Source organism: Sciurus vulgaris, assembly GCF_902686455.1.
Source record: "Sciurus vulgaris genome assembly, chromosome: 8".
Lineage (NCBI taxonomy): Eukaryota > Metazoa > Chordata > Mammalia > Rodentia > Sciuridae > Sciurus > Sciurus vulgaris.
In genome coordinates, this window is record NC_136468.1 from 51,343,053 (window position 1) to 51,358,400 (window position 15,348).

The 15,348-nt window shown below is 37.8% G+C and overlaps 1 protein-coding gene and 1 pseudogene across 3 annotated transcripts; one reads left to right on the plus strand and one right to left on the minus strand.

Annotated features, from left to right (window-relative positions):
- Nucleotides 1–3,335: 3,335 nt before the first annotated feature.
- MTERF1 (mitochondrial transcription termination factor 1) lies at nucleotides 3,336–14,835 on the plus strand. 2 transcript variants are annotated; one of them, XM_079152104.1, is made up of 2 exons: nucleotides 3,336–3,357; nucleotides 11,782–14,835. In XM_079152104.1, the coding sequence occupies exon 2, from the start codon at nucleotides 11,812–11,814 to the stop codon at nucleotides 12,943–12,945; it is 1,134 nt and encodes a 377-aa protein (XP_079008230.1). In that variant the 5' UTR covers nucleotides 3,336–3,357; nucleotides 11,782–11,811; the 3' UTR covers nucleotides 12,946–14,835. The 2 variants fall into 2 exon arrangements, with proteins under 2 accessions (XP_079008230.1, XP_079008229.1); XM_079152103.1 differs by lacking the exon at nucleotides 3,336–3,357 and adding an exon at nucleotides 9,513–9,857.
- On the minus strand, nucleotides 6,955–9,434 carry LOC306668589 (zinc finger CCHC domain-containing protein 17-like; annotated as a pseudogene). Its single transcript has 2 exons — nucleotides 9,219–9,434; nucleotides 6,955–9,085 (listed from the first exon to the last, which is right to left on the minus strand). The product of its transcript is annotated as a zinc finger CCHC domain-containing protein 17-like (transcript).
- Nucleotides 14,836–15,348: the final 513 nt, after the last annotated feature.

Below are 15,348 nucleotides of genomic sequence, written 5' to 3' on the forward strand. Positions count from 1 at the left end.
TGGATGAATGTTTTCAAATATTATTAAATATTTTCCTCTATTATGTCCTTTCTCTTAATATTTCTATTCTTTGGATGCCTATAACACAGTGGTCAACACACTAAGCTACAGTTATATGGGAGTAGCTCATTATAGTTTATAGTTTAGTGCAGATGTTGGAGGACTATGGTTCATGGTCAGGTTACCCTTAAGCTAAGAATGGTGTTTACATTTTGAAAGCATTGTTTAAAAAGAAAGAAAGAAAGAGAGAGAGGGAGGGAGGGAGGGAGGAAGGAAGGAAGGAAGGAAGGAAGAATATGCAACATAGGCCTGTAAATCTTAAAATATTTACTATCTGGCCCTTTGTATAAAAATTTTGCCCAACATTGGCTTAATACATTTCCCCTTTCAAATATATTTGAAATTTAAAACCACCATGGTATAGATAACGATGAATAAATATTTAAAGGTATAATTTCAAAACACTGAAAACAGGAAGAGGGATAATTTTGGACAAGGAAGATCTTATTTCATTTTTTGAATATTTGGGGAATTCCCAGTTCTGTGGTGAGATAAATTTTTCTACCAATGATTAGAATCACTTCAGGGTAATTAACAACATGGTAGAATAAAACAATTTCAAAGTTATTTAAACTTGAGACTGGGACCACAAGAATTATCTGTTTATTCTGGTCAATTCTGTCCTGCTGATGTTGGCAATCCAACTTCCAGGGGAATTCAGGATCACATCAGGTCTGGAATCAGCAAGTCTGTCAGGCTAAGTATCTGGTTCTATGCCACAGACGCTTGTGGTAATGAATGTGAGAGTAGGAAAGCTGACCCAGGAAGTGTTTTAAGACCCTGGTTAGGTACATTTCAGAGAAAGAAATTTGCCAGAAGTAATATCTTTATAAATGTAAGGTTGTTAAAAAGCAATTGTTTTGAAAAGGAAGGCAATTTTTGAGCTATGTTTTTTGTTTGCAAGCAAATAGTGTTAACTACTTGAAAAAAATCTCTGGGTAACTTTAACCTACTGCTTTAATCAGACTTGATCACCTTGCAGATCTTTCCTTAGAGAAGAGAGAGTAGGCCGGGTCTTGGGTAGAGACATGACCCTCCTCTGAGAGCCCTCAAGTGATACTGTAGGAAGTTGACAGATCTATGAAGTTGATGAAGGGGTCGGGGGATCCATTTGTTTATTGAATCCAGGAGTCTCAGGGGTGGTGCAATATCAACAGCAAGGGCAGTGGAAGGCCACTTCCTTTCTGACCTTAATTATCTGCTGAGATGCAAACATGAGTGCTCAAATGAGGGTCTGTGAACCTTTGTGATGGAGCAAGGCAGGCAGACATGCTAGGCACAGCGGAAGTCTTTAGTTGTAGATGGCAGGAGGCAATTCAAACTATAGCACAGATGCTGTATGTGAACTTGACTTTTGGCTCAGCTCCTGAGTTCTAAATCCATTTTGCAGATGGTGGACTCCAGAGTTTGTGCTTTTCCTCTGTGACAGTCTTTTGTATTAAAAAAAGGTGGTTGGTGGTGGTATTGATGATACTGACTTTTCTTTCCCAAGAAAGGTCATTTAAAAACAAATACCCAACCAGCGTGATTCTACATCATGTACAGAAGAATGAGACATTATACTCCGTTTATTTTATGATGTGTCAAAGTGCATTCTACTGTCAGGTAAAACTAATTAAAACAAATAAAGAAAAAAGAAAAACAAAACAAAACAAAAAAATACCAGGTAACAACACCGTTGTTGCAGAAAAGAAAAAGATTTGTAAGGGAGATGTAATATGATAATATAAATTTGAAATAAAAATAGAGTTGATTTAGCCTTCATAAAACATCCAGAAAGATGAAGACTTTAGGAAAAACTCTTCTCCATGTTGCTACTAGTCTATTTCATCTCCTTTTCCTCTTTGTTCCCTCATCTTTTACTTCTTGCCTTTGGTCTTTTCCCCAGTCCTCAAATGTTGCACTATTTCAACCACACTTTCTTCTCTTAATTTCATCAGTTTATGAGGGATATGGGTCAGCTACCAGGAAGGCAGATGGGAGAAGCAAGTAGAGGAACAAGACACTCAATCTGAGAAACTAAGGTCCAGGAGGGTAGGAACTTTGTCCTGTTTTCCACTATATACACAAGCCTGAAAATAGGGCCTTAGAATGCAGGTGTTCAATAAATGCTCATTAAATAAATGAATAAAACACAGGCAAAATATATACATTTCTACTGTAATGCATCATACATTACAGGAAGGTACTGGTCACTTCTCTTATTAGAAGTAATGAGAACATTTCAAAAATCATTGCAGAATTAGAAGAAAAAACTCAATTAATAACATACCATCCTAACCAGCCATTACTCACTTTTACTGTTATTTCAGTATTTTATAATATGCACTTACAATCTATCTGAAATCAGAAAATTTTGGATAGAATATGAAACTTATTTTCAGAAGAACCAATTTCCTTTACGTACAAGAGACTACAAAAACAAATTCAGGTAATGTTACCTAATCTGAAGTAACCTTTGATAATCTGTCAGTGCAAGAAAGCGTGTGGTATAAAAAACACAGAAGATAGCCCTCTCTTTTTCTGTGTGATGCTGGGGAATTGAACCCAAGGCTTCAAGCATGCTAAATAAGCCCTTTACCACTGAGCTACAGCCCCCATCCCCAAAGAATACATTCTCTTGCTGGCTCCTACTCTTAAAGGTTTCAATATTTTCATCTATGAAGCAAGAGGGCTGTGGTTCCATAATCTCAAAGACCTTCTTTAATGATTCCTAAAATAGACTTTGTTTTACCTTCTGGTGGTAAAGCAGTTTGTAGACATAAATTTATATATTTTTATGTAATAGTAAACGTTAATGCAGACACTGGAGTTACTTCCATGCAGAAGCAGATTTTAGAAATGCACTTAGGAATCATTTCGAGTTTTTCAATATCATCTTTTTTTAAACCTGGAGGAACCGCAGTAAGTAATTTCACTTACCGGACGAACTGATTATTAGGGATCAATTCGCAAAGACAACTCTTCATCCTACAAACCAACAAAACAAATTCAAAGTGACAACAAATAAGAGTAATCTAAGAGGAAGACTAAGGATAAAACAGACTTGGTTCATTGACAAAAACAAGCCCCTTATCCCGGAGAGGGGGTTATTCTGTCACGCCCTCAAAACCCGCCTACTCACGCACTCACAGCGGTCTCGAGCCGCCCCCTGCTGGGCTCTTTTACGTCCGGCTACGGAGGACCTACGGGGCGCAGGCCGATGACGTCACATATACGCGCGGCCCGAAGCAGGAAGTTCGTCTTCTTCATTTCCGCTCCTCTGTCCAGTTAGGATACCTGAGGCGGAAGTAAAAGGTATCTATCGTGAGCATTGCTAACTGTGTACTGTTCAGGTGAGATGGGGTCAAGCTGTAGCTGTACCGTTTTATTTATTTATTTTTGAAAGCGTGCCTGGGTGTCTCTGACTTAAACTCAACCCCTTGCAGAGCTTCCCTTGGGGGAAAAAGAGGGATGAGAAGAGCCTATGATGAGCCATTACTGTGGTTTTTGAGTTAAGAAAGATCTAGCAGGATTCAAACTCTACACAAACTAGTAAGGGGGCTCGGTGCTGTTTTAGATTTTGGAATTTTAGAAGCAGCGCTTACTTTCTAGGTTGTTGTACGTAGGGTTATGACAATGTGTATTATGCATTTAGCTCTGGTTTTACAAAACATTCGTGATTCCACTACACTTCCCCATCACATTAAGTCGTATACTATCCGTTTTCTTCTCAGTATGACTTAAGTTTACAAGAGGTATGATATTTAGTTTACAAGAGGTAATGCATCTCACAAAAATGTCATGCATTGTTAGCTGCAATTGATCTCTTTATTCTCTATCATGAATCTTGGTAGTGTTTTGCCATTTCTTTTTTAGGGGTGCCATTTATAGAAACAGTGATTTCTGCTTTTCTGGAGGGATGCAAAGTCCTCTTAAGACCAGTAAGAGGAGAACTGCATTGTTCTAAAGGTCTCCATACTTACCTTGTTGTGTCTACAGGTCAGCTGGAATGTAGTGCCCTAGGGCCTGTGATTAGCCATTTCAGTTAGAAGCCCTTAAATAGGCCAATTGTAGAGAAGAAGGAAACATAAATCCTCTTATTTTATTCCCTAGACCTCATAAGTTACAAGTACAGAGATTTTCAGTGTGTTAACATTAGTTCTTAATATATGGTTTTGAGAAATTGAATCAGTTTGAGAAACAAATTAAAGACAATTGTGAAATATTATTTTTGTAATTTGTTGATTGAGGAAGTTAATAACTTCTCTTAGGCTGTTTGTGAGTCACAAAGACAAAATACCTGAGACAATCAGCTTAAAGGAGGAAAGATTTGTTTTGGTTCCTTGTTTCAGAGGTAAACGTGGTTATTTGGCTCCCATCACTGTGGGCTTGGGGTGAGGCAGAACATCATGACTGGGAGCACCTAGTGGAGAAAAACTGCTCCTTAGAGCAGAGGAGGGTCCTGGAACAAACTTATGTCCTTCAAAAACACCCTTCCCCCACACTGACTTATGTCTTCTAGCTAGGTCCTACCTCCTGAAGTTTCCACTACTTTCCAGAAAGTGCCACCAGCTGGGGACCAACCCTTCAGCACATTTGCCTTTGGGGAACATTCCAGATCCAAATTATAACAGGCTCTTCATTCACCTTGCTAGATGTTGTACGAGTATTGTATTTTGAATGATGATCGGTTGCTAATGTATTTTTGAAGTCATCCATTTTTTGTGTTATAAATCGAAAAATAAAGGTAACATTTCCATTGCATATTTCACCCCAGGCCAATTTAATTTGTTTATTTTTTTTGTCTGATTGCAAAATAACACTCATATAATAATACTCAAATAAAATCATAGCATTTCAGAAATGGTAGAGCCCCCATTAATCTTTCAGAAATGTTATTTCACTTTTTCTTTTCTCTGTGTGCATTAATGCTGCTTCTCTTTAAAAATTGTAATCCATACTATTGTGCAGTTTAACTACTTAGAATATCTTGGACATCTTTTAATTGCATTAGATATGGTACAATTTTTTAAGCAACTGTCTAGTATTATGGTATTATATTACATAGCATACCCCAATTTGTTAATTATTTTACTATTAGTGGGCATTTGGGCTTCTTTTTGCTATAGCAAATAATGTTATGATGGGCATACTTTTTTATAACAATATTGTTATATTTGTTTTCCTTTTATTTCCTTTGTGTAATTCCAAAGAAGTAGAAATGTTAGATTAAAAGACATGAATGATTTCTAGATGCAATGTTGCATGCTTATAATCCCAGCAGCTTGGGAGAGGCAGTAGGATCACCAGCCTCAGCAAAAGTGAGGCACTAAGCAACTTAGTGAGACCCTGTCTCTAAATAAAATACACAATAGGGCTGGGGATATGCTTTAGTGGTTGAGTGCCCCTGAGTTGAATCCCACTAGTTTTTCTTCACTAGAAAAACTCCCAGTCATGATGTCCTGCCTCACCCCAATCCCAAAGTGATGGAGCCAAATGACCATGGTTTACCTCTGAAACAAGAAACCAAAAAAACAAAACAAAACAAACAGATAAAGAGAAAAGATATAAATACTTAAAATTGTGACAGATGGGGCTAAATTATCTTCCAATAACAGTATCTGAGACTTTCCTGTTTTCTCATATGTTCACTAATGGTCAGTATTGTTATCATTGATTTTCAGTTTAGCAGAGATAGCTCATTTCAGTTTTTGAGGTCACTATTTCATGTTAGTGTTATAATCAAGATCAGATCTCAGTTGCTAGTTCTAAGTCCATTTCAGTGCTTTTTTTTCCCTATATAAGCAGAACACTTAGCTTCAGATTCTTTAGTCCTAAATTATTATCAAGTGATTCGATTCAGCAGTAAGTTTTTTAAGTTAAAGATTTGAGGGAAAGTGTATTTATGATGGGTAGGCATCAGGAGTATGGGCCTTCCTGAAAGAATGGATGGCATAAGCAAAGGTAGGGGGACTGGAACGGGTTCAGAGGTTTGAGAGGTGATGATGCTAGGCAGTGAGTTTAATTGAAGATAAGAGAAGAGATAGCTGGAAAGGTAGTTTGAACTAAGTGGTGAGGGCTTTGAAAGTTGAGTCTAATGGTTTTTCTGGGAGAGAGCTAAAAAGGTCTTTCATCACAGAATGAGGGACATAATCAGATCTTTCACAGATATCAGTATTGTGGCAGTTTTGAGTGACTGGAGTAAAAAGCACGTTAGGCAGCTGGTATGGTTTGGGGAAGAAAATATGAAGACTTTTAAGAGCAATGAGAACAGAAAAGAGTGGAGAGATTGGAGTTCAGAGATGCTGAAGAAGCTGAATCTACATGATTTGATGACTGTGGGGTTGAGGAAGAGGAAGAAAGCAAAGTTTACTTAGATTTTTATTGTGGGCTACTCTGAATTACACTCAAAGAGATTTATCTCTGGCCATTTTTATTCACCTATTTGTCTACTGTGTGCCAGGCACCATCTTAGGCGTAAGGAAGAAGGAAGCTGAATGGTGTAAGGGAAAGAGAAACAAATTATATCCTTTTTTAAGGCTCATTTCCCCTAATCTCTAAAGTAAGAATTACAGTGCCTACCTTAGAGACTTGGTACATATCAAACAGGGAAAAAAAAAATATATATATATATATATACACATATATATATATATATATATATATATATGTATGTAAAGTGTCTGGCACAGAGCAGGTACTCCGGTGACAATTATCAGGATGAGTAGAGAGTACTGCTCAGGCCTTCCCCTGACTCTCGTCTTTCCTTCCAGACACTCACCCATGGCAGTGCAGTGTGCACTCGCACTTATGAGAAGGAGGCATGACCTGCCAGCGCTGTCACTGACTGCTCCTCTGCCAGCTGGCTACCCCTGGACTCAGCACCACATTGCCTCATTTTTTCCTCTGGCATTTTGTATAAATCTACTTTGGGGAATTCTTTTAAGGTCAAATGGCACCAGCCTGAATCCAGTTCCAGTTCCCATTGTGTATGTGTGGTTTTGTTTTGTTTTGTTTTGTTTTTTTAAACTGTATCCAAAGAGTGCTTTGAGGTCAATAAAGCAGAGCAAAGATGACCCAGTTGCCTTTGGTGCCATGGTTCTAGGAGTCTTTCCCCGTGTGTCAGTCGGCAGAAATAACTGCTTTAAGGTCACTCAAGATCAAACACTGGATGAGAAGCTATAATGGGCAGTCTCAGGGACACTAATAATGATAGTTGCACCTACACCTTGCCTTGACATTGCCCCTACCTGGGTCAAATTACCATTCCAGTCATTAGAGGGTTGGCCACTGAACTGTCACCTCTGGCCCATCGTGCATTGAGTACTTTTGGGTCTGGCTCTTTGTGGAATGCTGTGGTTACTCCCTTCCCAGAGTGTAGGTTCACAGGATCTAGGCATGTGCTATTGTGGGAGGAGATGACCACTGGTCAAGATGACCGCTGAGCTCTCATCTATACACCAAGCTAATACTCAAGGTTATAAGTCTTACTGGTTCTCTAACCAACTCTGGGGAAAGAGATCATCTGATCATTACAGAAGGGTTTATAAGTGATCTCAAGAAAGCTGTGGCCTGCAAGTGATTCTAGCTCTGTTACCAGCCCTTGGCTGGGCTTCTCTCCAAAGTCTAAGGGAACATATTAAATGTTTTTCTGTCAACTAATGCAGGGTTCAGTGACTATAAATCTGTTAAGTTACCCAAGAAGAAGGATTGTAAGAATAATAACTTTCAGTAGGTTTAAAACCAAACACATTTCCATTTAGTGCCAGGAATTTAAGCAGAGTCCTGAAGTGGAACTAGCCAACTCATACAGTAGTAAATAGAAAGGAGAGCAATGATCTTGGCTTCAGGTGTCTGGTTCAGTGGTCTGTTGGAATGTCATACATAAGTCAAACTGCAAACAACTGCTTTATGGCTGTTGTCACTGGCTGTCACTTCTAGCATAGAACCATACTGGGGAATGGAAAAAGTGAGCACCACTTCTCACCATGTTCTTCCTCCTGCTCTCAGTTTCTCTGTGCTCCCCCATATGCAGCATAGACTACCCCATCACCTGGTTCAAGAAGACCAACAGGAAGGCGCCAGTCATTGTTCAAATACAGCCAGGCACTCACCTCCACAGCAGTACTTTGGCTTTAGCCTGGACTCCTACAAAGGAGCCCTGGCAGTGGCAGCTGGGGAGGGTAAATAGACCTCCTGCTGAATGAAGGAAGTTAGGTGAAATGAATGGGTGGGCCTCAAGGGTCACTTGCAAAGGGATTAGGAGTAGTAAGGAAAGAAACTCATTCAGGCAGCTGCTTTTGACCTGGAACTCCCAAACCTGCTTGCTGCGTTCCCATGGAAGTCAGTGGGGTGGGAGGCCATATTCTCACTATTGAGTCTTTTCAGGAGCCAGAGCTTAAAGGCACAAAGCTCCTGGTTCCTTATTCTCTCAACCACCCCCATCTCTCTTTTCTACTCTCATTCCTTGTGCTTCTTCTTATGCTTTTTCTTCTTCTTCGCCGCCTTGCTATCTTTTGATGTGTGCTTTGCTTTCTTGCCTGTATCACTCTCAGAGTCTGAGCTGTCAGAGTCAGACAACTTCCTGTCTCTGTTTCTTTTTCTTCTTTTCCTTCTTTCTTTTCCTGGAAGAATTCCTCAAAGGATCAGGTTTCTCAAATTCTGCTGACTTTGTCTCTTCTTTCTCTTCTTCCTCATCAGGTGTCAGAGAATATCTGGTCCCACCTGGCTGCATGAAGCAATCTTTTGCAAAGTGGCCTTTACAGCCGCACTTTTTGCAGGTCGTGTTCAGCACAGCCTCAAGGGTGATCTTCTGACCAGTGTAATCCTGGAAGGAACGCCTCCGCCTCTCTTCTTGCTCAGTGATAACGTTGTTGGGATTGAGGTCTTTTCCAGTCCCTTGGTTGACAGCTTTCATGGAGAGGGATACTTTTATTCTATCATTTTTCATCTCTTGGCCAATCAGTTTCACCCACACTTTGTCTTCGACATCTACTATCTCAGAAGGCTTGTCCACCCGACAGGAGGACATGTGAGTTCGATGGACCAGACCTTGACATATTCTTGGCTGCGACTGTTCTCTCATGGTCAAGATTCACCTGTTTCATCTATTGTTAACTTAAGTTATGAAGGAAATATTAAACGTGTTTGGTGATGGTGGTGTAAACCTACTGTACTGTTAGTCCTTGCTTCCGACAGCCTGGGATTTTGATAAAGGCTCCATAGTCTGTCACCATGGCAACCTCTCCTTGGAAAATAGTGTAGAGAGCAGGCAAGTTTTCCATGGTCTCGGGTCTTCCTGAATTCATCCTTAATGTTCTACGGCTCCTCCATTTTTCTTCTGCTAAAGCTAACTCAAGTGTCTTAGCGTCAGCTCCTGCTCTCCCCGCCGCTGTATCTATTTTCTTTTATTTTTGGATTGCTGTTAGAATTTCTGCTGAATGTTCTGTGCCTTGTTCAACTCTGTTTATTATGGTGCTAAAAATCTAAAGATAGTACCTTGTTTAGGTAGTAGCACTTCAAACTTGTATACACTATCAATAAAAAAAGTTCAAAAATAGTGATTGATTAGTTATATGCCATACAGTGTCATTATGTTGTATACATTATACAACACATAGAAGTATATATTTTCAAAGGCTAAAACAAGTATACATTAGAGTTTTACTGATTTTTTCCTCTTTGTTCCACTGGATCACCTTGCATTCTTCTGTAGGTATTGATCTGATTTCCAGCTGACAGTGTTCTGTCCCATTCTCCAGTAGAGGTCACCTGTGAGCATGTGGAAGAAAGAACAGGCTGTTGAGCTATAAAAGGTAGTCTTTATTTGTGAATTAGAAGAAGGATCTTATTTCTAAATTTCTTAATTAATGCATTTTTGGAATGGATGTTTTTATAGAACAGTATGTGGAATTATGGAGAACTAAAGAATAGTAAACTCAGTAGAGTTTGGCTCAATCTAAAATGTGCTTTTGTTTTTGTTTGATGTTTGCTTTGTGAGTGCTTTGCCTTTGAGTTTGAATGTTACTTGATTCTATAGTTTTAGAATCTTTTCCTAGTTCATTTGAGAATCTGTAGACTATGTGAGCCACAGGAATGTTTCTAGTGTGTAGGCACAATCCAAGTTTTTGTTCAAATTGAAGTAATTGAAAAGACACAGCACATACAAAGAGATATTCATTGAAATTGCTCCTAAAAGCGGTATATTAAACCCAAGAATTTTAGTGGTGGATTGGAATTATCTATCTTTATTTTTCTATTTTATTCATGATTAAGAGAAGGGTCAGAGACTTGCCTCCTCTAAGTAAGATCTCATTGTAAGTAATTAGAAATCATGAACTAAATTTGTTGCAGCCATATATTCTAAAAAAGAGAAAGTAATTTTTTAAAAAATTCATATGTTGTATGATTCAGAGCGTAAGTAGCCTAGGAACAAATCCTCTGATAGATTATGAAACAGAATACTTTTTTTGTTGCCTTCATTATAAAATATTTCCTATGAACAAAGATGCTCATTTAATAGTGACCTATGATTATAATCATATATAAGCTCATATGTTTAATGTCCCATAAATGATCAGGAACATTAGTTATTAAGATTTTAGTCCCTTGAAAGTGTTGTGCAACAGTTGTAGACAGTCCTGGGTTAGTCTTTAATATGGTGATGGGGTAGAGGAAAATGGCAAAAATTACATTTGAATATTTATATAAAGCTGGGTACATTGGCTTATGCCTGTAGTCCCAGCTATTTGAGAAACTGAGGCATGAGAATCACTTGAACCTAGAAATTTGAGACCAGCTTGAGCAACATAGAGATCTCATCATGGACTAATGGATTAATTATCCCAATTATTGTATGTGTATGTGTGTGTGTGTGTGTGTGTGTGTGTGTGTGTGTGTGTCTGTGTGTCTGTGTGTCTGTGTCTGTGCACTAGGGATTGAAAACTCAGGGCCTCATACATGCTAAACATATACTCTGTCACTGAGATACATACCCAGTTCCCAAACTGCATAGTTTTGAAAATGAAAATTGGTTTAAAATTGTTGCATTACAACCAAGGGGGCAATCAGGTAAACTGAGTGAGATGGATATTAGAATCAGGAGCTGTTGACCAGAGATCTATATAAGCTAAGAATTAAAGCTATAAAACCAGCATGGATTTAAAGGATACCATAAATCTAGTAAAATATTAAATCTAAAATATATTTAGTTAGAAATCAGATAGTCAGAAGTATTGGTTTTCAGGACTGGATTTAGTGGTTTGAAAGCAGGAGATCAGAGGCAAAGAAGCCTAGTAACTAAGGGTAGGGAAAGATCAGACACCTGGGAAGTTGGAAGACAAGGCAGAAATGAAAATGTCATTTATTAGGAATAAACCAAAGGTTGGAAACCAGGAGGACAAAGCAGAGATGGAGAAGGACTATTGGTTTTGGGTAGAGAAGCAGGTAAGGTCAAATAGAGCAAGATGAAAACAAGAATAATTCTAGGGCAGCGATAGTGCCATCCAACTCTTCTTTTTGTTAAGAATGGTAGCAGCCTTGGGTTCACAGATAACCAACAGAAGCAGTGAGCTAGGGAGTGAAGAGTGTCATGGCTGAATTGTTACCATTACCATCAGGAGAGCCGGAAGTATAGCTATTTTCTTACAAAAAGGACTGTGATACTTGTAGGATGGTAAAATGGTCCTTTAGTTATTTAATGCAGGCTTCTGTATAATACTATTGTGTTGTTTTGTGCAGCTTTCCAAAAGGTTTGGGATACCTGAGCTTATGGCATCAAGAAACTTCTGGTATATGAGAAGTAATTTTCTCTTTGGTTCAAGATGTTGGATGATCCGATATTCAGCAGAAATCCTCCTCAAATCAGTTTCATTTAGGCTTTTTGGTGTGAAATGTATTAATGGAGACAGTGGACCTTTGGAGAATGAGGACCTACTAAACAACTTACTTACTATGGGAGTTGATATTGACATGGCAAAGAAACGACAGCCTGGGGTTTTTCATAGGATGGTTACTAATGAGCAGGACCTGAAGATGTTTCTACTGTCCAAAGGAGCCAGCAAAGAAGTAATCGCTAGCATCATATCAAGATATCCACGAGCTATAACACGCACAGCTGAAAGTCTTTCAAAACGGTGGGATCTGTGGAGAAGGATTATGACATCAGACCTTGAAATTGTAAATATTTTGGAACGTTCTCCTGAGTCCTTTTTTCGGTCCGATAACAATATAAACTTAGAGAATAACATAAAGTTCCTCTACTCAGTTGGATTGTCCCGTAAATGCCTTTGTCGATTGTTAGCCAATGCCCCTCGTACCTTCTCCAATAGTCTTGATTTGAATAAACAGATGGTTGAAGTTTTGCAGGAAGTCTGTCTATCTTTGGGTCACAATGATCCCACAGATTTTGTCAGGAAGATAATTTCTAAAAATCCTTTCATCTTAATTCAGAGCACCAAGAGGGTGAAAGCTAACATTGAATTTTTACAGTCAACTTTCAACTTGAACAAGGGAGAACTGCTGCATCTGCTATGTGGTCCAGGAGCTGGAATTCTAGACCTTTCCACTGACTATGCCAAAAGAAACTATGCAAATATTAAAGAGAAGCTGTTTTCTCTTGGATGTACTGAAGAAGAGGTACAGAAATTTGTCTTCAGCTATCCGGATATGATCTTCTTGGCAGATAAAAAGTTTAATGATAAAATAGACTGCCTCATAGAAGAAAAAATAAGTATTTTGCAAATAATTGAAAGTCCTCGGGTTCTAGATACAAGCATAAGTACTTTGAAAAGTCGAATCAAAGAATTGGTACATGCTGGCTATAACTTGAGTGTATCTAAGATCACACTTCTGTCTTGGAGTCAGAAAAGATATCAAGCTAAATTGAAAAAATTAAGCAGCTAAAACAGTGCCTGGGGAGTTTTAAAAAAAGTCTTACATTGTAGTTATATATTTTAATTTTGAATTTGGGCTTTTCAGAAAGGAGGGTTTTGATTTCTTAACCACAAACATATGTATAATAATCCTTTGGGTATTTTGTCTTAAAGGTTCATAAGAACCCAAAGTTGGCATGCTTAAGTGTAGTCTTCCTACCTACTACTGTAGTTTGAATTAATGTAGTTTGAATTAATGGCTGCTGTACAGTAGTGGTAGTTCCTGAGTACCATGCAGAACAAATGTAGAAAGATATATGGAATAAGCTTTTGTGGTTTCTGTTTAGATTAAAAAAATCAACAGATTCAGGCTGGAGATACTGCTCAGTGGTAGAGGTCTTGCCTAGAATGTGCAAGGTCATGTCCAACATTGATCCCAGCATAGGAAAAAAAAAAAAAACAACGGACATTCATTCAGATAGTTCTCTTCCCTCATGGTTTTGAATGGCAAGCTGTTTCTTCTGTTATTCCAAAGTATCAAATTATGGTTCATCACTAAAAGTCTGACAACATAGAAAGGAGGGATTTTTCAGTTCCAAATTCCATATTCTCCATTTAAACCATTAGTGTGCCCCACAACCTAGAATTTACTATGAGTGTGCTCTGACAAGGGCAACTATGTTAGGAAGAGGAATAATGGCTACCTAAAGTTATCAGTCTTAGTTCCCAGAACCCATGAATAGGTCATGTTATAGTGCAACAGGTTTTGTAGATGTGATTAAGTTCAAATATGATTAAGTCAAGGGTCTTGAGATGGGGAGGTTATCCTGAATTATTGAAGTTGGCTCACTGGAATCACAGGATCCTGAAAAGTGGGGAAAAAGGCAAAGGAGGAGGTTGAAGTGATGGAGTGATGAAACACTTGACCACTTTTGCTGGCTTTGAAGGAGGAAGAAGCCATGAGGCAAGGCCTGTAAAAAATGGAAAAGGCAAGGAAACCGGTTCTGCCTGGGGCCCCTAGAAGGAAGTGCAGTGCTGCTGGCACTTCGTTAGCCCAGTGAGAACAGAATTGAACTTCTGATGTACAGAACCTTCAGAGTAAATCTCTATTGTTTTGAACCAGTGAGTTTGTGGTAACTTGTTACAGCAACTAGATTGATAAGTTGTATTAAAGGAGGATGTCACAAAATGTGGTCTTTTATCATTTCTATTTTTTCCTCTTATAAGAGTAAATTATATTAAAATTTATTTTTCTGGAATTACTATTGTTAGTGTTTATGAAGTCTATGTGTATAAAAAGCTAAGTGTAAATAATATGATCTAAATAAAGGAATATTTTTGCCTAATGAATGTAGCTTAAGGAAATGGTGGTCATTTGTGTATATTTATATTTTGCTGGCATTTCATCTAATTTAAATAAACAGGAATTACTGGAGGCATTGACTTAAAATTGATAAATTAGGTCATGTCTATATTTTGAACATATTCATAATCTAGCTCTGATAGAAACTGAGAGAAGCAACAAGTTTTGTGATCTTAATTAGATTTTTTTCTAAAGTCATTTATTTTCTAGATGTGGGTTTTGAATTGAGTCACATAACCATTTAAACTGTATTTGCAATCATTAATGTCTCAAAAAAAAATCCCCACTAATTTATACCATTGGTAGAAATAAAGTGCCTGTTTTCTGAAAGCCATTTATATTTATTCTTGTAATTATCTCCAGTAAGCTATTTGATGGCAAATTTGACATAGTTTAGAAAACACAATATTTGTAGACACATTTCTTCAGAGTGATAAATAATTTAAATTCACTGAAATTGTTTTCTCATAAAATTAAAAATCAACCTTGCAGATTTGGTACAAATTAAATTATATAGGGTCTGTAGGGTTTCTTGTTCATAATAGCTATTCAGTCAAGGATAGCTATAAGAAAAAAGTTATAGTAGTATTTTTTTAAAAAACGACTTTATTGATATCTAATTCATATACCATATAATTTATTCATTTAAGTTAAAAAAATATTCATTTAAATTATACAATTTAAGGCAACATATGTGACCATCACTACAATCTAATTTTAGAATTCGTGTCCTCTAAAAGAAACCTGCACCCATGGGCAGCCAATTATGTTATCCCCCTCCCACACTCAGAGCACTAAGCAAAACCTAATCTTGCTGTCTTTATACATTTGCTTTTCTGGACATTTCATATAAATGAAATCATACATATGTAGTTTTGTGACTACTTTCACTTAGCATAATCTTTTTAAGGTTCATCCATGTAGCTTATATCAGCATTCCTTTTTTTTTTTTGCCAAATAGTATTCTATTGTGTGGACACGGTAGTGTTGCTGGGAATAAATTTTATTGTTATGGCTTGAAACACAAAGAATTTAATCCTGTCTACTGAATTGTATGGGAGAATTTCCCAA

Coding starts and splice junctions, on each gene's coding strand:
- MTERF1 (XM_079152104.1), top strand. CDS start 11,812: ATGGCATCAAGAAACTTCTGGTATATGAGAAGTAATTTTCTCTTTGGT.